Below are 26,316 nucleotides of genomic sequence, written 5' to 3' on the forward strand. Positions count from 1 at the left end.
TGAACATCTTTTTGCATTCTTTAGTTTGTGTCCTCTTTGTTTCATGATGTAGGACCACTTACCTAAACCATTTTCTGTTTCTTTCTAGCTTTGACCAACAGTGTAGCAACCGTCTGCAACCCCACAGATGTGACTTGTTTGGGTGATGGCTTTCCTCCACTGGGCAGTGCACCCCGTGGACAAGTAAATCATGTGCCTGTTGTAACGGAGGAGTTGCTCACCTTGCCTAGCAATGGGGAAAGTGATTGTTTTAATTTATTTGAGACTGGATTTTATCACTCGGAGCTAAACCCTATGAACATGTGCAGTGAAGAGTCAGAAAGACCAGCAAAGAGATTGAAAATGGGCATTGCTGTTCCTGAATCCTTTATGAATGAGGTTTCTGTAAATAATTTGGGTGTGGACTTTGAAAATCACACACATCACATCACCAGTGCCAAAATGGCTGTCTCTGTGGCTGACTTTGGCAGTCTTTCTGCCAGTGAGACCAATGGTTTCATCAGTGCCCACGCTCTGCATCAGCATGCTGCCCTTCACTCTGAGTGACGCAAGTGAAGGGGCCAGAAACAGCGGGTGTGCAGTACCAGTAAACTTGAGGAACGTGTCAGGTTTGCTTAGTCTTTCACTGGAAGTTTGAACCTTTTTCACTATGACATCAGTGATGTCAGTATATATAGAACTATATCTTGATTTATCAAGAGTATTTTTCATTTTTCAATCCATAAATGTGGAAATGAACTATGATAGCAGAGTTGGGAACTAAGATTGAACTCTGTGGTGCAGCTTTAAGCTCTGCTTATCTCTTCCTCATCCCTCAATACCTCTTCCCCACTCCCTTCTTTTTCTATTCTTTTCTGTTCCCTACTGCCCTCACTCCCAGTTTTAAAACCTGTAGACAGAGGCCACAAGCTCAAAACCAGCACAGATGTCCTGAACTGAATGGAGTGGCCTCTTTTCATGTAAATTCCTTTTGCCGTAATGGATGCAGTGGAATAACAATGTTTACAGGTACCGATCCTGATCCCTGCTCAATGTAGCATTTTTTGGTTTTATTTTCTTAATTAATAAAAGCAGGGGTAGGTTTCTTTAAACTGCACAAACATGCAAGGATTTTTTAAAAATGGAAACTTCTCTCATGTTATTCAACTAGAGCACTTCAGTTTACAAAACAGCAAGTCCATCTTTATGGAAGCCAGCCTGAGGAACTGCGTGCAAACTATGAAGACGCTTGCTTGGATCCCGTTTCAAAATTCTAGACCAGGGCTACCTTACACAGAATCGGTCATTTTACTGTCAGAAGATTTCTTTGTAATTTCACTAATTGGCTAAAAATTTTGATGTTTGAAAATGTGGTATTCCAGTGGGGTTTTGTCCACCATTGTCAAGATTGTAATTGTAAAAATCATACTGGTCACTGATAATTTAGTTTATCTTGAGGCAGTTGACTTTCAGGGCACAGTCTAAAAGCCTGGGATGTTGCCACTCTATGGTTTACATTTGGGGACACCTCTTAAGTTGTTTGTAGCACTGCAGTTCAAAGTGTTAACATTTAGGAGGGACTTCTAGATTTTACATATAATGCAGTAGAACCTTGAAGTATATTTAAACTTTTTTGTTTAGTGTGAACAGTAGCAAGAAAAATGCAGGATCCTATCTGAAATAGAATGGTATGATACCACTTTAAGTTTTAAAAAGTAATAGATGTTCGGATGCACCTCAAACTCAGTTTTATTTTATTCCAAACAATGAATGAAAAGCCATTGTCATAAACTTTGGCCATTTTTGCTCTTTAGGCATTCATCATTAAGTTAAAAGGTGAATTCAAACAATATATAATACAGTATTAGGATGTAATAAGCTTTGCTTTTATAGTTCAGTTAAAATACAGAATTTTACTTTTTTTTGCACCATCTTAATTAAAAATTGTAATTTCTACTAGTTGTCTTGCTTTACAGAAAACTTAAATGTGTGGCTGCATTGCTGATATTTGTAAGTATAAGTTGCTTCAAGGTTTGCTGATGAGTAGATAGGTTGTAGTGACCTTAGTAGTGATGGAAAGGGAGGGTATTTATTATACAAACTGTGAACTGCAATGACATCCTTAGTTTTGGATGATAGTTTTCTTATTTTTCTTTGCAGCGTTTTGATGAAGATTGCTTTGAAGTGTTTACGCAGTAGCACATTTACTATAAAATTTAGCACAGTGGACAAAAGTAGTTAAATTAATAACTTAAAGTCAGTCTCTAATTTATACACCTGAAGTCTATCATTCCTGTATGCACACAGTAAATAATGGGTAGCCTGGGCTCTATGTTGCTTTCAGATATTTATATCCAAATTGTCAGCCTCTTATGCTGTGGTGTGCTAAACTTTGAACTTTATTTCTTTTGTTAAAAATCAATACACCTTTTATAATTTAGTAAGTTATTGGCCATAATCTTCCATTGTTGTAACTTTAAGTATCACTCTGGGTTTACAGTGGCTGGTCTGTATAAAATAATTCACACAAAGATGACTGAATGCTAATACCAGTTGCACTTAAATGAACATGCCCATTCTCCGTAGCTGATGCAGTAATATATTCAGTTTATCTATGCATTGCTGGGATCTTGATATAAGATGGAAACAGTGTTTCTTATCTAAATTTTGATTATCAGCAAGTTGAACGGACACTTTAGTTATTTAAAGATTTTTTGACCAAAATCCAGTAACTGATATGAGAGAAAAATAAATACCAGTTAGGTTAATAGATTTTTAATGCCAATCTGATTGTAGCCTCTTAAAGAGTGCTAACTAGCTGGTAACGTTTACTTTTAATTCCTTGTTAAAATGAGGCAATAATTTGCAAGATTTTTGTATATACATGTAAATTCTTCATATCTTTTTAGATCTAATTCAATATTTTCTGACTGCTTTTGCCATGTATAATAACCATTTTTGTGCATGCTTGGTGTGACATTCATAAATTGTACCACTATGACTTTATTCATGTAAAATAGCTATTTATTGAATTTTCTTTTAATACTGGATTTACTTTTTTTTTTCTGTTTAAGCATCTTAACAGAATTTGTTACTGTTTATTAGAAGAATTGCATTTGAGAGCATGAAAACAACTGATGTGCAGTCATATGATGCAACAATAATGCGTTCATTATCAAGTGTTAAGCACAATTCTTATAACAAACTGTGATAAATTCTTTGTTTTTTTCCCTTTCTGCGCATTATTTTTGAATGAACAAACCAAAAACTCATGGTGAGCAGTTGCAGCGTTGGCTGATGTAGCTTCTGAGTATGGGGAGTTGGAGGAGGACAGCGGATTCATTTAGAAGTGTAACTGGTGCTGTGATGATAGCAATACTTCACTTTTGTTGGTTGTACTTCATCTTTTTCGTGCTAGCTTTTTAAATGTTGAGTTTTCCTCTTGTCATGGTCAACTGCTGAATTTACTTGAAGGATGTAGAATACTGTTTAAACAATACTAAAGTGTATTCAATTAGGTCAAAGAATTGTGCAATTATTTTCTTTTTAATTCTTAAATTGAGAATCATAAATATTGAGATCAGATTTGTAGAGCATAGTGATCTATTTAATTTAACCAAAGTCTCTAGTGATTATTTCAACTTTGAATGTAATTAATGAATAAACCTGACCACCAAGGAGATTGTTTGCCCAGTTTTCAAAGCACATTGTCTAGAAATGGGAATTGAAATAATTTATAAAAATATGGACATTACTATGTTTTTTAAAAAGTTCTTAATTTTTTCACTAAAAGGAGGAAACTATTAGTTTTGTTGTTAAATATGGTAGATATTAAAATTCCTCTTAGATGACAGTGATTCCGATTGTCCCAGTTTGAAATAAGTACCGTGAGTATGAGATTAATTAGTGACAATCAGAACAAGTTTTAGTATCAGATGTTCAAGAGGAAGTTGCTGTTGTTGCATTGATTTTAATATTTGTACATAAACACTGATTTTTTTGAGCATTATTTTGTATTTGTTGTACTTTAATACCTGGTGTACAGTTCCAGAAATAAAAATCTGGAAATCTTTTTTTTTCCTTGGTTCGTGTGAGTATTTGCCATAAATTGATTTTTATTTAATGAATTTTAAGTTGTAACACATGGGTAGATAATTTGACCACTGTTAAATTGGTTTTAGATGTACTAAATAAGATACTTGATCGTTGAGTAATATTGTTGGTAGATAAATTTTCTTCAAATCTTCTATAATAAACTGCCATCTATAATAAAATTCTAGCCATCCCAAAGTAAGGATTATACTTTAACTCAGGAAATATTTATTGAATGTCCATTAGATTTCAAGTACTGTTCTAGGTAATTATGTCTTTTAGGAAGACACAATGCCTGACATTTAAACAAATACTATTATTTGATAGAATATGTTTATGGTAAACTAATGTTTCTTATCTGTAATAATCATAGTTATTATTACATAAGATTCCAGAAATATCTTCCCTGAGCTTCTGTCTTTTGAAGTTAAAGATCTCATCTTAGCCCGATTTCATGTTTGTTCCCATATTTCATTTGCTCTGGTCAGAACTTCCTCTGTAGTTCCATTCTCAGTATGCAGTGATCAGATTGCACATAATGTCCAGATTTTGTACAAGAATAAGAGGATAAAATGGGAGCAAACACCTTGACTACTGTGCTTTGGTTCCTTGTCTAAAACTACATTCCTTCATTCACAGACACCAAAGAGCTTTAATGTGCAGGACTCCAGTGGACACATAGATGGAAGTGTCTTCAAAGTGAGGACAAGCACCAGTGTTCTGAATACAGCCAAGGGTGTGGCCCAAGTGCCATCTGAGAGCTACCTAGTGTTTCATGCTTTTGGGGAGGGAGGAGGGCCTTGTGGGAGCAGAATAATTTGCACCTCTTGGGATTTCTAGACTATCCGTTTTGGCTATCATTTCCATTGGTATGCTTTTTGTACCTGCTGCTTGTCTACTTCTCAAAGGCTTCATGACATCTGTAAATTGGGCATTTCATTATATACACTTTAATTTTAATTTAAACTCGCTCTCTGAGACATAGCACTGTTTACCATGCCCTTTCCAGGTAAGTGATCCTTACTCTCGGGTCCATGTCTGAAGGGGTTCTCTGACAAAACAGTGCCCAGGGGCACTGCATTGTGGTCCTTGGCTAGGAATGCTTCACGTTTTTCTAGGTTTAATTCTCTAGTGACATTCTCTTCAGAGACATACTCTGTTGTGTACCTCAATTTTGAGATGACTTTTTACAGAGGTAAATGAAATACTACCACTAAATTGTTTTCTGGTTTAGAATTCATAAAAGCATTTCATAAGCATGTCAGAAATCAGCTATTTATAAATTGAAAAAAACTAAGAAAAATAGGTTCTTTTTAAAAATAGCAGTTTTATTGTAAAGAAAAATCCTTCACCTCTCTGATGCAGACTAAGTCTTGATACTATGCAAGTTTTATACTCCCACTGTGAGCATTTTATGAGAGAAAGAATCATGTTTTATTCTTTCAGTCTCCAAGGAGCCTTCACATTGTAGGTATTGTCTAAATGTTTGATGACCTACATTACTCTTAAGCTTATGGTGACTTTCCCAACTTTTAAAATATTTAAAACAAAAATGAAAAGAATGGTATAAAGAACAGCCAGCTTGAACAATTAACATTTTACCATATTTGATCTCTTTCTATACAATATGCATTTTTTCTGAACTATTTTAAAAATGTTATTGACATTGCAAAACTTCAATCATAAGTACTTCAGCCCATCTAATATGTCCATAGGAGCTAGTTTCTCTATTTCACATGAAGTTCTGGGTGACAGGATCTTCTCGATCAAGTAGGTTGGCTTTCTTACAAGACGAACCCCTCTGGTTTCTCAGGATCTGGGTGAAATCAAAGACAAATGAGGTTGAGGAAGGAATCAGATGCTCCCATGGATGTAACATGTATGTAAAAACATGATACATGTTATAGGGAAAAAGAAAGGAAACGGAATGGCAAGTGTGAGTAGCGAGAGTTGAAAACTAAATTTCAATTGGGTGGTTAGGCAAGGTGATGGAGGGAATGAGCCATGTGGTTATCTGGGGAAAGATCTTAGGCAGAGAGAACTAGTGAAAAAGCCCTAAGTGGGGTGTGCCCAGCAGGCTCCAGGAGTGGCAAGGAGGCAGGTGTGGTTGGGGTGGAGTGAGCAGATGAGATCAGAGGTAATGAGCTGTCAGGTCATGTATATGAAGGATTTCAGCATGTACTCCACTACAGAGGGAGTAATCCGAGGGTCTTGAGTAGAGGTGGGGTCAAGATCTGACTTAACATTTCAAGGAGTCACTCTTGGTGATCTATTCTGTAAAGCTGGCAGGAATAGAAATAGGGAAGGCAATTAGGAGCCTACTGAAATTAAAACTAAGTGAGAAAAGCTGTTGGTGTAGCAGTGAAGGTGGCCAGAATCTGGTTATACAGGGTCCATGTTAGGATTTGAGGTGCCCTGTTAATAACATCCTCCACTTCATCTAAGTTTGGAATTGAGAGTTGGCGTCAGGTTTATGGAGATCAAAGTAAGTTATTATTAATGAAACTCTGGAGAAGGTGGCTTCAGAGCTGTGGCCAGGTCAGCTCGGTAATATTGCACTTCTGAACTAGACTAAACTTGGTCACTGGCTGGGCCAATTTTAAGGCTGCTCTCTGCACAAGGCATAGGGGACATATTCTCTGCTGGCAGAGTCCATAGGTGCAAGGTGTGGACCATGGATACCTAGTTCTTCTCCAAAGATAGTTTCAGAAAATCACTCTCTTCAACAGGTGGAGAGATAAGGAGTACTACTAATGGAAGCCCTCCACATGGTAACACGAGAAATTGGGGAATAGGTGTTCCTCCAAGCACTACTATCTTTTAACTATATTTCTATGCCAAAACCATCTTTTTCATACTCTCTTTTAGTGTTTTAAAGTGTGTGTGTGTAAATGTTCAAGTAAAGGAAAATAGTATAATGACCCCCTTCAACTCCCCCTTATTCAGCTAAAAGTCTTTAAATTACGTGCGCGCACATGCACACACACACACACACACACACACACACACACACACACACACCTATAAACCCATGACAACACAACAAATATGTTTGGCTTTATTTTGTAAAAATGAAGTTTATAAGGTCTATGTACATCAACAGTATAAGAATTGCTGATGACTTAGCTAAATTTTACAAACCACTACATAGAGGTATACAAACTAAACAAAAAATTGAAATGATAAGTTCAGGCAGTAGGTTCTAATAACTTCTGTGTATTTAGGTAAAAACCAATTAAAACGAACTGCACAACAAATTGGAAACTAATGAAGCAAATAGCTTTTATCATGGAACTGGCACATAAATATTAACAATGAAAACAAAAAAATTCCCACTCCAATTAAGTCTCAAAATATTTGTTCTACAGGTGGAACTCAGAAAAAATGATTAACAAAAAATATTTAGAATTAATGGCTGAGTGGAAAACCTAACCTGTAATTCAGAGTTAGCCGACGATTGTATAGTAGTTAGAAAAAAGCTCTTCTCCTTGTTCAATGTCCCTGAGTGCGACAAGAACAACACATCGAAGTGCGCTGAAAACAAAAATACACAAAATTAGAAGTATACAAGCTCATATTTTTAATACAACCAATATGGGTTTTATAGATGTTAAGTTTATTTAGATTCTTTACTATCACTTATTTATACATTTGATTTCCATAAGGAAACAGTTCTTATCCTTGATGGAGGTATTTTGAAGTAGAGTATGTCTATATTATTTAAAAAGACCAGAAATCAAGTTTATACAACTGACCATCTCTTCTGAACATGTTTTCTGTGTTCACGCCCTAAAACTGGTATCACAAAAGGCATTTAAAATGACATTTTAAAATTAATTTGTACCTTTATATTCTACAAAACTGGAAACATTACTTAAAATTGGAATTAAAAAAATACTTCTTATGGACACAAGACATATGTACCTTTCAATGTTCCTACTCATTTAACTTTTTCTGTACTTGTTGAACAGTAATAACATTATGTCCCAAGAGTATATGGCTAAAAAAACCTAATTGCTAAAGAAAGAAACACACATATACAGAGACGGAAAAGTTATCAAGTTATAAGTACAGGGAATAGTCTAAGTTTTAAATATCATTTATCTTAAAAGGTAAATTTAATAGGAGCCATACAAATTAAACTTGCTAGCAACTGGCAGCTCAGTGAAATGATATAAAAATTCTATCTTCCCACAGCATTGTTGATGAAAAAAACTCTACAGAATTACTTATACTTAGAAATAGTTACACAAACATCCCCAGACTTTCCACTTAATGAACAGAAAAAAAAAATTACATTAAAAATATGTATCTTCTGAGCATTTCCCTTTTTTTCAATATTAAGTTTTCAAACCTAATAGGGAAATGGGCTAAAGAAATAATAGTTTAGGGGAGGGATTAAAGATGGTGGCGTGAGAGGTGAGACTGAGACCTCCTCCTAAAACCACATATAATATGAAAATATAATTAATACAACTAATCCTGAAAGAGCAACAGGAAAGAAGGCTGCGCCAGACTACATAAACCTGGAGGAAAGAACAGACATCATGGAACACGGTTGGGAACTTAAACGATCTTCAGGTACTCCATCCCCCTGGCTGGCTATGGAGCTCCAAGGCCCCCACCATGATATGCAACCTGCTGCGCCTTCCTTCCTCCCGGCTAGCCTGCACCTGCCTCGCAAACAGCAGCTCCTGCCCTGGCATCAGGCCAGCCAGAGAGAAGCCCCGCTTATGGCAGCTACAAACTCAAAGCATAGAGGTTTATACCTGTGTGTTCAGCCCACTGGTTCTGGCAGTGGAGACAGGCATAGCAGCCAGGAAGCAGGAAAAAGCTCTTTCCTCCCCCCAGGCAATAGCACCACTCCCCTGAAACCCCTGACATTGCTCCAGAGGCTGAGCAGCTCCTGAGAGTAGAGCTTCTGGGCACTAGAGGGTGCCACATACAAATATGAAATGTCAAAGGAACCTGGTTCAAAGCAAAATCTCAACACCAGAAAAAGGATTGAGTGAGACTGAACTAAAATATCTTCCTGAGATTTCAAAATAAAAGTCATAAACATGCTCCTGGAGGTATAGAAAAATATTCAAAAACTCAGGAACAAATTTAGGATGGAGATGCAATCGTTGAGGAACACAATGGAGGGTATTAAAAGCAGATTAGATACAGTGGAGGAGAAGATAAATGAAATAGAGACTAGGGAAGGGGAATACAAAGAAACTGAGGCACAGAGAGAAAAAAGGATCTCTAAGAATGAGAGAATATTGAGAGAACTGTGTGACCAATCCAAGTGGAACAATATTCGTATTATAGGATTATCAGAAGAAGAAAAGAGAGAAAAAAGGATAGAAAGTGTCTTAGAGGAAGTAATTCTGAAAACGTCCCCAATCTGGGGAAGGAGAGAGAGTCTCTCAGGCCATGGAGATACACAGATCTCCCAACACAAGGGACCCAAGGAGGACAACACCAAGACATACAGTAATTAAAATGGTAAAGATCAAGGACAAGGACAGACTATTAAAAGCAGCCAGAGAGAGAAATAAGGTCACATACAAAGGAAAGCCCATCAGGCTATCATCAGACTTCTCAGCAGAAATCTTACAGGCCAGAAGGGAGTGGCATGATGTGTTTAATGCCATGAAGCAGAAGGGCCTCAAATGAAGATTACTTTATCCGGCAAGATTATCATTTAAATTTGAAGGAGGGATTAAACAATTTCCAGATAAGCAAAAGCTGAGAGAATTTACCTCCCAAACACCATCTCTATAGTATATTTTGGAGGGGATGTTATAGATGGAAGTGTTCCTAAGGTTTAATAGATGTCACCAGAGGTAATAAAAAAGGGATAGACAAAGGGTATAGAATATGATACCTAACATATAAAGAATGGAGGAGGAAGAAAAGAAGGGAAAAAAAACCCCTTTAGATTGTGTTTGTAATAGCATACTAAGTGAGTTAAATTAGACTCTTAGATACTAAGGAAGCTATCCTTGAACCTTTGGTAACCACGAATCTAAAACCTGCAATGGCAATAAGTACATTACTATCAATAATCACCCTAAATGTAAATGGTCTGAATGCAATGCACTAATCAAAAGACACAGAGTCACTGAATGGATAAAAAAACAAGACCCATCTATATGCTGCCTACAAGAGACTCACTTCAAACCCAAAGACATACACAGACTAAAAGTGAAGGGATGGAAAAAGATATTTCATGCAACTAACAGGGAGAAAAAAGCTGGTGTTGCAGTACTTGTATTAGACAAAATAGACTTCAAAACAAAGAAAGTCACAAGAGACAAAGAAGGACATTACATAATGATAAAGGGGTCAATCCAAGAAGAGGATGTAACCATTATAAATATCTATGCACCTAACACAGGAGGACCTACATATGTGAAACAAATACAGAATTAAAAGGGGAAACAGAATGCAATGCATTTATTCTAGGATACTTCAACACTCCACTCACTCCAAAGGACAGATCAACCAGACAGAAAGTAAGTAAGGAGACAGAGGCACTGAACAACACATTAGAGAAGATGGACCTAACAGACATCTACAGAACTCTCCACCCAAAAGCAGCAGGATACACATTCTTCTCAAGTGCACATGGGACATTTTCAAGAACAGATCATATACTAGGACACAAAAAGAGCCTCAGTAAATTCAAAAACATTGAAATTGTACCCACCAGCTTCTCAAACCACAAAGCTATGAAACTAGAAGTAAATTATGCAAAGAAAACGAAAAAGCCCACAAACACATGGAAGCTTAACAACATGCTCCTAAATAACCAATGGATCAATGACCAAATAAAAACAGAGATCAAGCAATATATGGAGACAAATGACAACAATAATTCAACACCACAAAATCTGTGGGACGCAGCGAAGTCTGTGCTAAAAGGGGAAGTATATTGTAATACAGGCCCACCTCAGGAAAGAAGAACAATGCCATATGAACAATCTAAACTCACAATTAACAAAACTAGAAAAAGAAGAACAAATGAGGCCCAAAGTCAGTAGGAGGGACATAATAAAGATAAGAGCAGAAATAAATAAAATTGAGAAGAAGAAAACAATAGAAAGAATCAATGAAAGTAGGAGCTGGTTCTTCAAGAAAATAAACAAAATACATAAACCCCTAGCCAGACTTATGAAGAAAAAAAGAAAGTCTACACACATATACAAAATCAAAAATGAGAAAGGAAAAATCACTACGGACATCACAGAAATACAAAGAATTATTAGAGAATATTATGAAAAATTATATGCTAACAAACTGGATAACCTAGAAGAAATGGACAACTTTCTAGAAAAATACAACCTTCCAAGGCTGACCAAGGAAGAAATAGAAAATGTGAACAGACCAACTAGCAACGAAATTGAATCGGTAATCAAAAAACTATCTAAGAACAAAAACGTCTGAACCAGATGGCTTCACTGCTGAATTTTATCCAACATTTAGTGAAGACCTAGTACCCATTCTCCTTAAAGTTTTCCAAAAAGTAGAAGAAGAGAGATTACTTCCAAACTCATTCTATGAAGCCAGCATCACCCTAATACCAAAACCAGGCAAAGACACCACAAAAAAAGAAAATTACAGACCAATATCCCTGATGAATAGAGATGCAAAAAGACTCAACAAAGTATTAGTAAACTGAATTCAAAAATACATCAAAAAGATCATCCATCATGATCAAGTAGGATTTATTCCAGGGATGTAAAGATGGTACAATATTAGAAGATCCATCAACATCATCCACCACATCAACAAAAAGAAGGACAAAAACTACATGATCATTTCCATAGATGCTGAAAAAGCATTTGACAAAATTCAACATCCATTCATGATAAAAACTCTCAGCAAAATGGATCTAGAGGGCAAGTATCTCAACATAATAAAGGCCATATATGACAAACCCACAGCCAACATCATACTTAACAGCCAGAAGCTGAAAGCCTTTCCTTTAAGATTGGGAACAAGACAAGGATACCCAATCTCTCCACTTTTATTCAACATAGTACTGGAGGTCATAGCCATGGCAATCAGACAACACAAAGAAATAAAAGGCATCCAGATTGGCAAGGAAGAAGTTAAACTGTCACTGTTTGCATATGATATGACATTGTACATAAAAAACCCTAAAGAATCCACTCCAAAACTACTAGATCTAATATCTGAATTCAGTAACGTTGCAGGACACAAAATTAATACACAGAAATCTGTTGCATTCCTATACACCAATGATGAACTAGCAGAAAGAAGAACAATTCCATTCATAATTGCATCAAAAAGAATAAAATACCTTGGAATAAACTTAATGAAGGAAGTGAAAGACCTATACACTGAAAACTACATTTATGAGAGAAATTAAAGAAGATACCAATAAATGGAAACACATCCCGTGCTCATGGATAGGAAGAATTAATATTGTCAAAATGGCCATACTGCCTAAAGCAATCTACAGATTCAGTGCAATCCCTATCAAAATACCAACAGCGTTCTTCAATGAATTACAGAATATCATTCTAAAATTCACATGGAACCACAAAAGACCCTGAATAGCCAAAGCAATCCTGAGAAGGAAGAATAAAGCTGGGGGGATTATGCTCCCCAACTTAAAGCTCTACTACAAAGTCACAGTAATCAAGACAATTTGGTACTGGCACAAGAACAGACCCATAGACCAATGGAACAGACTAAAGAGCCCACATATAAACCCAAGCATATATGATGAATTAATATACGATAAAGGAGGCATGGATATACAATGGGGAAACAGCCTCCTCAACAGCTGTTGTTGGCAAAACTGGGCAGCTACATGCAAGACAATGAAACTGGATTACTGTCTATCCCCATACACAAAAGTAAACTCGAAATGGATCAAAGACCTGAATGTAAGACATGAAACCTTAAAACTCTTGAAAGATAACATAGGCAAAAATCTCCTGAACATAAACATGAGCAACTGTTTTCTGAATGCATCTCCTCAAGCAAGGGAAACAAAAGCAAAAATGAACTCATGGGACTAGGTCAAACTAAAAAGCTTCTGTACTGCAAAGGACACCACCAATAGAACAAAAAGGCATCCTACAGTATGGGAGGATATATTTGTAAATGCCATATCTGACAAGGGGTTAACATCCAAAATATATAAGGAACTCACCCAAAAGTCAAATAACCCGATTGAAAAATGGGTGGAGGATATGAGCAGAAATTTTCCAAAGAAGAAATTCAGATGGCCAACAGTCACATGAAAAGATGCTCCACATCACTAATTATCAGGGGAAAACAAATAAAAACCACAATGAGGTATCACCTCACATGAGTTAGGATGGCCAGTATCGTAAAGACTAAGAACAAATGTTGGTGAGGATGCGGAGAAAGGGGAATCCTCCTATATTGCTGGTGGGAATGTAAGCTAGTTCAACCATTGTGGAAAGCAATATGGAGGTTCTTCAAAAAACTAAAAATAGAAATACCATTTGACCCAGAAATTCCACTCCTAGGAATTTACCCAAAGAAAACAAGATCCCAGATTCAAAAAGACATAAGAACCCCTAGGTTTATTGCAGTACTATTTACAATAGGTAAGATATGGAAGCAACCTAAATGTCCATCAGTAGATGAATGGATAAAGAAGATGTGATACATATACACAATGGAATACTATTCAGCCATAAGAAAAAAATCCTACCATTTGCAACAACATGGATGGAGCTGGAGGATATTATGCTCAGTGAAATAAGCCAGGCGGAGAAAGACAAGTACCAAATGATATCTCTCATTTGTGGAGTATAACAATGAAGCAAAATTGAAGGAACAAAACAGCAACAGACTCACAGACTCCAAGAAGGGACTAGCAGTTAAAAAAGGGGAGAGGTCTGGGAGGGTGGGTGGGGAGGGAGGGAGAAGGGATTCAGGGGTATTATGATTGGCACACATGGTGTAGTTGGGATCATGGGGAAGACAGTGTAGCACAGAGAAGGCAAATAGTGACTGTGTGGCATCTTACTACACTGATGGGCAGTGACTGCAATGGGGTATGGGGGGGTACACAGTAACATGAGTGAATGTAGTAAGCACATTGTTTTTTCATGTGAAAGCTTCATAAGAGTATACATCAATAATACCTTAACAACAAAAAAAAGAAATAATAGCATAATGTGGCCCCTTTCTTCAACTGGGTGCACTCATGTAAGGTAGAAAACATGACCCATAAAATCATTAAAATAAAAATGTATTTGAAGATTTTGTAAGTAGGGAAAACAACAGAATCACTTGAAAAAAACTTTAAGGTTATAAAGTACTACATAGAAAAAAAATGGGTAATGGAAAGAAGACTGAACTAAGTTAATGGAAAATTTTTAATTTTAAATAAGCATAGATTAACATTAAGGTGAGAAGAACATAAAAATCCAAGTTACAATTTTCTACCAAAAAAAACCCACTTAACCCAAATTTTACATAGCTTTTTCTTAGAAAAAAATTTTTTTAAAGTACAGCATGAGACAGAAGATAGAAAAAGCTCTTCTAGAAGACTAACCTTTGTCTGTCACAGCTGTAGGCAATGTTTGGAAGATACTGCTTCAGTTCTAAAGGGAAAACTTCAGGCACATCAAATTCCTGATAACAGACATTAGCTGCTCTATCTAGGAACAAGTATAAACTTTTAGAAACATCCATTTTACAAGGTCGTGGAAAACAATACTGAATTATGACACTTGATATTTAGTTTTATAAATTACCAGAACATGCTCAAATTAATAATCACTATTATATTTCAGGAACTGCTAGATACATACGGATATATGTATGTTTTATTATTTACTTTCTGAGGATCAGAAAACAGAGGCTCAGTAAGGTTAAATGTTAAGAGTCAGGCTTCAAGTTCATGTTTTCCTAACACCAAAGCCTATGCTAAATGTAGCCAAATGATCAAACTAATGGAAGAGTCAAGCTCTAGAGAAGGTAAGTAACTCACAAATTTAGCAAAGGAAAGGGAATACCCATCTAGTGATTAATCTATTAAGGCCATATTAAGGCACCGACAAAATAATCTGTAAGTTAACTATTAAAAAAGGCTAAAATAGTATCGATCAAAAGGGAAGTTAAATTGCCTATATTTACTACAAAACCCAAACAAAAATAGTAAATGAGAGAATTCCAATTAATGTATATCGCAATTTCCCCAAATTCTCTTTTTGATATCTGCCCTCAAAATGTTACATAAGGGCTTTGAATTGCTGAGATGTTAAACTCAACTGCCTCTGGCTCTCAGTCACATGGCAAAGGAGAATTACCTCTGTTGTATTTATATCTTGTCTCACAGCCCCATAATGCCAACTTACCATTTGAGCAATTGTTGACATACTGTCCTACAGCCAGTGGATTATGAATTTCTGATGTTAGCCATGTACTATCACTCATTTTTAAAGGGCCAAGTTGATCCCTCCCATTGCAAGATCTGAAACAGGTGAAAGCATTAACTAAGGGATTGCTATTCTGTAACATAAAATAGAATTCAAAAATAAAAAATAAACCCTAGAACCAAACAACTGCAATTTCTCTGAAAAAACTTTTGTCTAATACAGCAGCTTCCTAAATAGATTTTTATTTAAAGTACCAACTCTAGTGATAATAGTCATTGTGGTGTGGTTCTGTCTCTGATTATTAAATTTGAATATGGGCAATGACTTACCTGTACACAACTTTTGATATTCCTTTGTCATTTCCATCAATGAGTACCCCATCCAGGCATCTAAAAATAAATGGATTTCCAATGGACTGGAAAAAGATTGGCTCATACTTCTGATATACTGTACCTGTTATTCAAGACAAAGATATACTACAGCAACATGGAAAAATCACAAACATCATGATAAGGACCTTTCTCTGGAACATAAAGATAACCTGAAGGACTTGTTCTAAGTTCTCTACCTTTTTCTAATATTTCACCTCCAATCTAGACCATCACATTATCGTTGGCTGCTTTCTGCCTTTAGAGTGCCCAATAGCAGATGGAGCACAGAACTAACTTGTCCACAGAGCCAAATAAAATATGACTATTTTGGTTAAGAAAAATGAGACCACCACATCTTAGACTCAGTTTTACAAAGCTGTATGTGTTCTTTTTTTTTAAGTAGAGCATGAGCTGAAGTCAATTAAAGAGTCTTTTAAAAAATGTATTTTGTTGATAACCATGATATAACGTGGACATATGTGAGAATAGATGAGTATGACATTCAGGTTGTTTGCCCTTTCCCTGGCAATGGAGGAAAGGAGAAAAGTAAATGTTTACCCAGTCTTCTTGTGTTCCAAGCATGTTGATCTATTATTTTAGTATTAATTTGTTGCTGGCTTGTTCTGCTTAGCTTTTACAGAGTTAGGTAAGTTGTGTAGGAAGAAACCGATTCCCTTGCTTAGGGATGTAAAATTTGAAAATAGCAGAATGACTGTTAAAACACAGGTCTGACTTAAACATTCACACACATTTTTCCACTACATCAAAATATAATGTTAGTTTAACAAACGACATATTCTACCCAGCATTCTAGTCAATGATCCTTTGCAAAGAAGCTGCGTTACTTTCCAAGTGTATAAATGGCAGGAAGTTCTTTATTCAGGGATTTATGGGTTTAAATTCTTTTTACTTTTTAACCCATACCTTTAGTTATTATCTAAGCCAAACTGATTAATTCTCTAGTGCTTTCTAAGTAATTGGCCTTATCAAAGTTGGCTATACTATATTCTGTTAAATTTAAACATTGACTAGAAAAATTTCCTTAAAAAAACAATTTCTCACAACATACACTCCAGGATACTTTTAACACATAAGATAATTTACAAAACAGTTGATTTCCAAATCAGGCTTTTAAAAAATCTATGGAAATCTGAGTTCTGATTCAACTCCTTACTCTAAGGATTACATAGCTTGGTATTTGTTGAACTTATATTTATCTGTATATAAGAAATATTGGCAAACTACTGATTATGCCATTACCAGGATACATAGATACAACCGTGCCTTTTGGTACCAATCCTTTAGTAATGAAGACACCTCTTCCAGCAGAAATCAATGAGCTAGTTGCTCGGGCAACACTGAAACCCAGTGTCTTATAAAGAATTTCTTCTGGTTTAAAGATATTTTGCTGTTGATGTCTATATTCAAGCAGTTCCACCTTTGGACGTTGAACTGACAGTAGGTCTTGATATTTTGATTTAACAGGTTCTGGAAGCATAGTCAAGATATCTGACTGTTTATTTAAATCATTTATGAATAGAGACTGGAAAACTTTCAGTAATGCTCCTAGGACATCTTCATCTGAGATAACTTTGTCTTTGGATTCCTCTGGAACATATCGGAGGGTCCTGAAAATGGGAAAAGTTTCTATTCACCACCCTTTAATTGATAAAAGCCAGACAGTCTTGATACCTTCCGGGATGCAGGCCTTAATGAAGATTATTCTCATGTGTCTGAAGGGCATTAAACCAAGAAATTTGGAGAAGAGTTGTTTGGGGATAGATTTAGTTACCTAAATCCCAAGAATACCTACCAACAAGTTAACAATAGCCAGTATTTATGAAAGGCCAGATCTATATACCAAATGCTGTTGGTTCCTTATATTCATTATCTCATTTTTGCAAACAAGGAAACTGAGGTTTTGAGATGTTATGGAACTTGCCCAAAGTCCTAAGGCTGGTTAAGTGGGGGTGCCAGAAGTAGAAACAGAGCTCTTTTCCCCACTATACCTACAGCCATTATGTTAATTGTATCACGTGAGACTCCTCCTATAAAAACGGTTCTTTTTACAGGCGTGTGTTTCAAAGGCAAATTTAAGTTAACGTAACACTTTTGTCACCTTCTCTCCCAGCAGTACTTCTTTAATGACGGTATCATTTTTATTTCCACAATGGCATTCTTTTTACTTCTGCACAAAAAGGAAGCAATTCCCGCCTCACAGTTCTATAGTAACGATGCATCTGATTCCACGTCTCTGTAGCATGAAACTTTGTGACTGTTAACTGGCCTTCAACGGAGCTAGTGCGCCTATTTAAGAGAACATTACGTGCACTTCCTGCAGATCAGTAGCGTGTCACTTACTAAAGCCGGCAATACGGCTGTTTCACGGCCACCAACTCAGCTGGATCCCTTTCTTTAGACATTGAAGCAAGCCCTTATTTTAAGCCCAACACTGACTTGCTTTTAGTGGTTTTTGCTCGTTTTTATAGTTCAGCTACTCCAAGCTGCTACGCTCACAGCCAGGCTGGCTTGCATTCGCCACATAAATACTACAGAGCTGTGAAATAAATCTCAGCTTGGCTTTTCTAAGAAATTTCAAGCTCCTAATTCTTCCTTGGCTGAGAAAAAGGCCACAAACCCTCACACTGTACGAGTTTTCTTCTTTTTCAGAAGTTACTATTTTTTGCCCAGACATAGGAACCCCAGTCGGTGGAGACCGGAGGAGAAACCCAGCGGCGCTGGCCGCGGAGGAACGCCGCTCGCAGACCTAGGCGCGCGGGGTGCGATGGGAAACTGGTCTCAGGCCCCGCCCACCTAAAGCCCCGAGTTCTCTTCAGGCCTCCGCCTTCCTCGGACACGGTCAGCCTCAGCCTCGTCCACCTCTGACTCCGCCCACTCAGGTCCCGCCCGCTTCGGGCCCCTGGGCCGTCTGAAGTTACGTCTGCATGCGGCTCCGCCCACCTGGGACTCCGCCCACTTCGGGGCCCACGCCTCAGGCCAGGGGCGGTGGGGCGCTACAGGGCTGAGGGAAGGCGCCCCCGGTCCAGCCGCCTCGCTCTCTCACCTTGGGTTATGGCTTAGGTTCAGCGCGATCCAAGGTACAAAGCGGTACTTGTAACGGCGCCACCGCTGCCACAGGCCCTGCAGCAGACGACCCGGCATGGCTGTCCCGCGGCGCCGTAACGAGCTCCGGACGGGAGAGGCGGGTCGCGGGCTCGGGCCCACCCCCGCCTGGGGAGGAGCGGAGGCCGCGCCGCCCCGCCTCTCCTCAGTCTCCGCCTCCTCGGCCTCCGCCTGTAGCGTTGCGCTTGGATGGCCCTGGTACCCAGTCGCTCTTGTCGCCGGTGGCCTCCGAGCCTCCCCGTTATTGACCCCAGCCTGCTGAATCAGAGGTGCGTAGAGCTGAAGGAGGCTCGCCTATTCCATTTTTATTTTTCTATTCGCTCGTGTATATAGACACATGCACGCACACACTTAGGACGAGTTTAGACGAGGCTTAGTTTCAGTGGGGACGAACTCCAAGAATCCCTCTAACCAAAAGTCGAAACTGAACTGAGAAATCTCAGGCAAAACCTAGAGAAAATTCTGGCAAAAGCAAGTGGCCTTAGGACTAATTTGCTCTATTCCAGAAAGGAATAAAAGGAAAGAAAGAATATCTACTAAGGTCTCTATTTCACACCAATATCGTATAGGATGTTGGTAAACTTTAGCAGCTCTGCCATTAGGTACTGTGTTCTCAAACTATTCCAAAAGAAAAAAAAAAATGAAGAGAGAGGAATGCTTCTGAATTCATTCTAAATGGCCAGTGCTACCCTGATTCAAAACCACACAAAGACACCAAAAAAAGAAAATTACCGATATCCCTGATGAACATAGAGGCAAAAATCCTCAACAAAATATTAGTAAACTGAATTTAAAAATCCATTCAAAGGATCATTCACCATGACCAAGAGGGACTTATTTCAGGGATGCATGGATGGTTCATTACCTGCAAATCAATCAAAAGGATATTCCATATTAACAAAAGGATGAAACCAGTCCATTTTATACTTCATCTTTTTCTCTTTTGTGTAGTTGCTTCCCTTCTATATTTTCTGAATTAAATGATTCTTTAATTACTATTCTCCAAATATGGATCATTTTCCTAAATTTTGTATCTGATTAAGCTTTCCTGGTGTCCACTATACCTTCTACCCTGTTGGTCTGCTCAGCTTAATTGTGCCCTTCTTGCAGGAGCAGATCAGGCCTCTGTAACTGCCAAGAAGCACATTCACTTGGTGAAATCACAGGTGCAGGAGGTACACCATCTCTCCCAGAAAGCAGAAACCAAGTTGAATGGTCCAGTTTCATTCTTTTGAATGTAGTTGCCCAGGTTTCCCAGCATCATTTACTGGGGAGACTGTCTTTTCCCAGTTGTATATTCTAGCTTTTTTGTTGTAGATTGAGTATAGACTATATAAGTATGGGTTTATTTCCTCTCTATTCTATTCCATTGATCTTTGTGTCTGTTTCTGTGATACTACCATATTGTTTTGATTACTGTAGCTTTGTAAAGTAGTTTGAAATCAGGGAGCATGAAATCTTCAGCTTTATTCTTTCTCAGGATTGCTTTGGCTATTTGGAGTTCTCTGTGGTTCCACAAAATGTTTTGGATTGTTTGTTCTTCTGTGAAAAGTACCATTAGTATTTTGATAAGGATTGCATTAAATCTGTAGATTGCTTTGGGTAGTGTGGACATTTTAACAATATTAATTCTTCCAATCCATAGGCGTGGAATATCTTTCCATTTATTTGTGTTGTCTTCAACTTATTTCATCAATATCTTTTAGTTTTCATTGTACAGGTCTTTCACCTCCTTGGTTACATTTTTTCCTAGGTAATTTATTCTTTTTGTGTAGTTGTCAATGTGATAGTTTTCTTAATTTCTCCTACTGATAGTTCATTATTAGTGTATAGAAATGAGATTCATGTATATTAATTTTGTAACCAGCCACTTTACTAAATTCATTTATTCTAATAGTTTTTTGATGGAGTCTAGGATTTTCTGTGTATAGTATCATGTCATCTGTAAATAGTGACAGTTTTACTTCTTTTCCAGCTTGGACGTTCTTTATTTCTTTTCTTCTCTGATTGCTGTGGCTAAGACTTCCAATACTATGTTGAATAAAAGTGTGAGAGTGGGCATCCTTGTCTAGTTCCTGATCTTAGAGGAAAAACTTCCAAGTGTCCACCACTGAGTATGATGTTAGCTGTGGGTTTGTCATATATAGCCTTTACTATGTTGAGGTATGTTCCCTCTGAAATCACTTTGTTGAGAGTTTATCATAAATGCATGTGGATTTTATCAGATGCTTTTTCTACATCTATTGAGATGATCATATCATTTTTATCCTTCTTTTTGTGAATGTGGTGTACATGTTGATTGACTTGGAAATATTGAACCATTCTTGTATCCCTGGACTAAATCCCACTTGATCATGGTATCTGATACTTTAAAAATATTGTTGAATTCAGTATGCTAATACAGTTGGCCCTTGAACAACATAGGTTTGCACTACATGGGTACACTTATATTCAGACTTTTTTTTCAATAAATATATTGGAAAAACTTTTGGAGATTTGTGGCAATTTGAAAAACCATTAATTTTTTTATGGTGTCTTTGGTTTTGATATCAGGGTAATGCTGGCCTTGTAGAATAAGTGTGGAAGCCTTCCTTCCTCTTCAGTTGTTTTTGGAATAGTTTGAGAAAGTATGGGTATAAACTCTTCTTTACATGTTTATTGGAATTGACTGGTGAAACCATCTGGTCCTAGAATTTTGTTTGTTTGGAGTTTTTAATTACTGATTCTATTTTGTTACTAGTAATCAGTCTGTTCAGACTTCCTACTTCTGGTTCAGTCTTGGGAGATTGTATGTTTCTAGTAATTTATCCATTTCTTCTACATTGTCCAATTTGTTGGCATATAATTTTTTCATAGCAATTTCTTATAATCCTTTGTATTTCTGTGGTGTTAGTTATAACTTCCTTCATTTCTGATTTTATTTATTTGAGCCCTTGCTGTTTTTTCCTTGATGAGTCTGGCTAAAGGTTTATCAGTTTTGTTTATCTTTTCAAAGAACCAGCTCTTAGTTTCATTGATCTTTTCCATTGGTTTTTAAGCTTCCATTTCATTTATTTCCTTCCTTCCACTAACTTTGAGCTTTGTTTGTTCTTTTTTTTGTTCTTTTAGGTGTAAAGTTATACTGTTTATTTAAAAATTTTCTTGTTTCTTGAGGTAGGTCTATATCACTATAAACTTCCCTCTTAGAACTGCTTTTTCTGCATCCCAAAGATTTTGAACCATTATCTCTATTTCCATTTGTCTGGTATTTTTAAATTTCGTCTTCGATTTCTTCATTGACTCAAATGTTGTTTAGTAGCCTGTGTTTTGGCCACCACATGTTTTTGTTTCTTCCATTTTTTTTTTCTTGTAGTTGATTTTTGGTTTCATAGTGTTGTGATTGGACAAGATGCTTGATATGATTTCAGTCATCATAAATTTTCTGACATTTGTTTTGTGGCCTACCATGTGATCTATCCTGTAGAATGCTCCATGTGCACTTGAAAAAAATATGCATTCTGCTGTTTTTGGATGGAATGTCTGTGTATATGTGTTAAGACCATCTGGTCTAATGTATCATTGAAAGCCACTCTTCCTTACTGATCTTTCCGTCTGGATGATCTATCCATTGATACAAGTGGGGTGTTAAATCCACTACTGTTACTGTATTACTGTCAATATCTCCCTTTATGTTTATTAATATTTGCTGTATATATTTAGGTGCTCCTCTGTTGGGTGTATAGATATTTATAAATGTTATATTCCCTTGTTAGAATGATTCCTTTATGATTAGGTAATGCCCTTTTTTGTTTCTTTTTACAGTCCTTGTTTTAAAGTCTATATATGATTTATATATTGCTACCCCACCCTTTTTTTTCACTATCATTCATGTGGAATATCTTTCTCCATTCCTTCACTTTCAGTCTGTGTGTGTTTAGATATGAAGTGAGTCTCTCATAGGCAGCACAAATATGGGTCTTTTTTTTTTTTTTTGGTCTATTCAGCTACCAGAGCATTTAGTCCTTTTACTTCAAAGTAATTACTGATAGATATGTACTACTGCCATTTTGTGGATTATTTTCTGGTTATTTATGTTGTTCTTCTATGTTCCTTTCTTTTTCTATCTCTTTTCCCTTGTGATTTGGTTACTCTCCTTAGTGTTACATTTGTACTCCTTTCTCTTTATTTTTGTGTATCTATTTTAGATATTTAGGTTGTGGTTACCATGAGGTTCATACCTAACATCTTATGTACCTAGCAGTTTATATTAAGTTGATGGTCACGTATGTTCATGTGTGTTCTAAAAGCACTGCATTTTTACTTCCCCCATTTTATATTTTGATATCATTATTTTGTTTATCCCTTGACTAATTATTGTAAGTCTAGATGATTGTATTACTTTTATGTTTAACCTTCATACCAACTATGTAGGTGGTAGACCCACTACCTTTAGTATATGTTTACCATTACCAGTGAGATTTTTTTTTCATAATTTTATTTCTAGTTATGATCATTTTTGTTTAAAGAAGTACCTTTAATATTTCATGTAAAGCTGGTTTATTGTTGTTGAACTCCTTTTGCTTTTTCTTATCTGGGAAACTCTTTATCCCTCCTTCTGTTAGGAGTGATAACCTTGCTAGGTAGGTTATATACATGGTTGTAAGTTTTTCCTTTCAGCACTTTGAATATATCATGCCATTTTCTTCTGCCTGTAAAGTTTCTGCTGAAGAATCAGCTGATAGTCTTACAGGAGTTCCCTTGTATGTAACTACTTGTTTTCTCTTGCTGCTTTTAAGATTCTTTAACTGTGGACACTTTGCTTGTAATGTGTCTTGGTGTAAGTCTCTTTGGGCTCATCTTGTTAGGGACTTTCTATGATTCCTGAATATGGTTGTCTGTTTCCTTTGCCAAGTTAGGAAAGTTTTCAGTGATTATTTCTTCATATACGTTTCTGTCCCTTCCTTACTTCTCATTCTCAGACCCCTATGTGCAAATGTTAGTATGTTTTTCATTCGATTATTGTATTTTTCAGCTTGATTGGTTCTTTTTTATATTATTTCTTTGTTGAAGTTCTCACTGTGCTCATCCACTCTTCTTTCAAGTTCAGTGAACATCTTTATTACCATTACTTTGAACTCTTTATCTAGTAGATTGCTCATCTCTGTTTTGTTTTTAGTTCGTCTCCTGAGGTTTTGTCTTATTCTTTTGTTTGGAACATATTCCTCTGTTTCTTTATTTTGCCTAACTCTCTGTGTTTGTTTCTATATATTAGATAGATCAGTTACCTCTACCAGTCATTGAAGGAGTGACTTTATGCAGAAGGTATCCTGTGGTGCCCAGTTGCATCAATGCCCTGGTCTCCCAAGCCAGGTGCTCCAGAAGTGTCCCCTGTGTGAGCTTTGTGCACCCTTCTCTCATGGTAGTGATTGACGTGGACTTGCCAGAAGTAGGGCTGGTCATGGGCCATCTGGCTCAGGCCTGACTGGGATTGCTGCAGATGCACTGGTGTGAATGGTTGGCCCCTGATGTGGCTGGCCCTGCCCCGGGATAGCTACCTGGAGAGTTATGGCAGTGTGGGGAGCTGCTTGGGAGAGGCATCCAGTCTGCACTGGCAGTTTGGGCAGGGAAAGTCCATAGGGAATGCCTGGGTGGGGCATTTGGTGCTAGCAGAGTAAATGGAGAATATCAGAAATGGCTCCTGCCAGTGCCTTGCTAGCTGGGTTGAAGCTAAGTGGACAAAAAGTGGTGCCTATAAGCATTTCAGTCTCTAGAGAATATTCCAATGATCCTTACCTCTCTGGCACATGCCCTGAAATTAGTCAGTGCATCTCCTTCACATGTAACCTATGAGTTTTTCAAACTGCTGCCTCTGTGCTGGGATTTAGAGTGAGTGAGATTGTATGTGGGAGTAGAATCTTGGTTTCCTCTGTCCTCTGGTTTTCCCGGGCATAAGCCTCATTGATTTTCAAAGCCAAATGTTACAGGGGCTCATCTTCCTGGTGCACACCTCTGGGGAGCCCAATGTAGGGCTTGGACCACTCATTCCTTGGGGAGGGCCTCTGTGAGTGTGGTATCCCTCCCACTTGTGAGTTTCCATACAAGGGTTTTGGGTTCTGACTGGTCAGTGTTTCTCCTCCTACCTGTCTTGATGTGGCTTTTCATTTATATCCTTAGTTTGTAATAACTATTCTGCTACTCTTCCATTCATTCTCAGAGATAGTATTTTGATATGTCCATGGGAGTAGGTGAGCTCAGGATCTTTACTATGCCATCTTGATCCTCCTCTCCTGAATTCAAATTCTTTTAAGATGTAGGGCTATTCAAAATTTCCTTTTAATCTTGTCTCAAATTTGATTAAGTTGTATTTTTCATGGAATTTATTGATTTCATATGAGTTGTCAGATTTGTTGACATAAAGCTGTTCATAAATAGAGTTTATTTGTTCCTTTAATGTCTGTGTGATCTATAGTTACAACCTCACTTTCACTCCTGGTTTTGGTGATTTGTGTTCCTTTTTACTTTGTTATTGTAATGAGGTTTGTTTCTTTTTTTTCAAACAAACAACATTTGAATTTTCTCTGTTGTTTATTTTCTATTTTGTTGATTTTTATTCTGTATTAGTTTATATGTTCTATTTACATTGGTTTATTTTGTGCTTCTTTTTCTAGCTTCTTTAAGTAGAACCTTACATTAGTGATTTTAGACCTTTCTTTCTAATATAAGCATCTAAAGTTAAAGATTTCCTTCCCAGCATTATTTTAGCTGAATCCCAGAAATTTTGATAAGTTGTATTTTCATTATCATTTAGTACAAAATATTTTTAAAATTTCCCTTATAATGTCACAGATTATTTTGAAGTATGTTTTTAATTTCCAAATACTTGGGGTTTTCTCAGATAACTTATTGTAATAGGTTCTTAATTCTGTTGTGGTTAGAGAACATGTGTGATTTCAGTTCTTCTCAGTTTATTGACTTGTTTTATGTCTGAGGATATGCTCTGTCTTGGTGAACATACCATATGCAGCTGTAAAGAGTGTATTTATGTAGATGTTGGGTGTAGTGTTCTAAAAATATCATTTAGGTCATAGTGGCTGATAGTGTCCTTCAGATCATCTATGTCTTTAATGATTTACATAAAATTTTAAATACAGATAAATGAGAAACAGTGGACTTGCAGACAATTTCATAGTATATATGACAAGCAAAAGGTTAATGTTGATAGTTGTGGAGATGACTGCTGTCCAAAATTGCCCTCTTTTCTGATTCCTTATCCCTACCTCATATTGTTGTTTTCAGTCACTCCAAATACCTTACACAGTTGAGGGTAAGATATATGAGCTGTATTTTCCCATTTAAAGCCTATTTATGCTATAAATCACAAAAATGCCATG

At 36.9% G+C, this 26,316-nt stretch overlaps 2 protein-coding genes and 1 long non-coding RNA gene across 7 annotated transcripts in view; 2 read left to right on the forward strand and 1 right to left on the reverse strand.

The window, feature by feature from the left end:
• The window catches only part of MIER3 (MIER family member 3), a 45,790-nt gene extending 41,739 nt beyond the window's left edge, over positions 1 to 4,051 (forward strand). For 3 of the 4 annotated variants that reach the window (XM_036900119.2, XM_057495094.1, XM_036900133.2), the window contains exon 13: positions 89 to 4,051. In XM_036900119.2, the coding sequence (XP_036756014.1) occupies positions 89 to 546 (458 nt within the window). In that variant the 3' untranslated portion in view covers positions 547 to 4,051. The remainder of the gene's footprint in view (positions 1 to 88) is intronic. The other variant, XR_005027676.2, reaches the window with a different exon arrangement.
• A 409-nt stretch (positions 4,052 to 4,460) lies between these two features.
• Positions 4,461 to 19,063, reverse strand: SETD9 (SET domain containing 9). 2 transcript variants are annotated; one of them, XM_057495100.1, is made up of 7 exons: positions 18,888 to 19,063; positions 17,084 to 17,451; positions 15,782 to 15,905; positions 15,432 to 15,547; positions 14,627 to 14,732; positions 7,505 to 7,605; positions 4,461 to 5,887 (listed from the first exon to the last, which is right to left on the reverse strand). In XM_057495100.1, the coding sequence occupies exons 1-6, from the start codon at positions 18,983 to 18,985 to the stop codon at positions 7,518 to 7,520; spliced, it is 900 nt and encodes a 299-aa protein (XP_057351083.1). In that variant the 5' UTR covers positions 18,986 to 19,063; the 3' UTR covers positions 4,461 to 5,887; positions 7,505 to 7,517. The 2 variants fall into 2 exon arrangements, with proteins under 2 accessions (XP_057351083.1, XP_036756040.2); XM_036900145.2 differs by lacking the exon at positions 4,461 to 5,887 and having other exon boundaries at positions 7,108 to 7,605; positions 18,888 to 19,059.
• Positions 19,064 to 19,119: 56 nt separating this feature from the next.
• The window catches only part of LOC130681702 (uncharacterized), a 67,307-nt gene continuing 60,110 nt past the window's right edge, over positions 19,120 to 26,316 (forward strand). Inside the window, exon 1 of the long non-coding RNA XR_008994960.1 lies at positions 19,120 to 19,215. This is a non-coding gene — a long non-coding RNA (uncharacterized LOC130681702). The remainder of the gene's footprint in view (positions 19,216 to 26,316) is intronic.

This window comes from Manis pentadactyla, chromosome 2 (genome assembly GCF_030020395.1).
Source record: "Manis pentadactyla isolate mManPen7 chromosome 2, mManPen7.hap1, whole genome shotgun sequence".
NCBI classification, from domain to species: Eukaryota; Metazoa; Chordata; class Mammalia; order Pholidota; family Manidae; genus Manis; species Manis pentadactyla.

What these genes read in the sequence shown, in the direction of transcription:
- SETD9 (XM_057495100.1), bottom strand. Translation starts at nt 18,985, where the DNA reads ATGCCGGGTCGTCTGCTGCAGGGCCTGTGGCAGCGGTGGCGCCGTTAC. An exon ending in AACCTAAGCCATAACCCAAG is followed by an intron (nt 17,452 to 18,887) that starts GTGAGAGAGCGA and finishes TCCCATTTTCAG; the next exon opens with GACCCTCCGATATGTTCCAG. An exon ending in GGTTGTATCTATGTATCCTG is followed by an intron (nt 15,906 to 17,083) that starts GTAATGGCATAA and finishes CTTGAATAACAG; the next exon opens with GTACAGTATATCAGAAGTAT.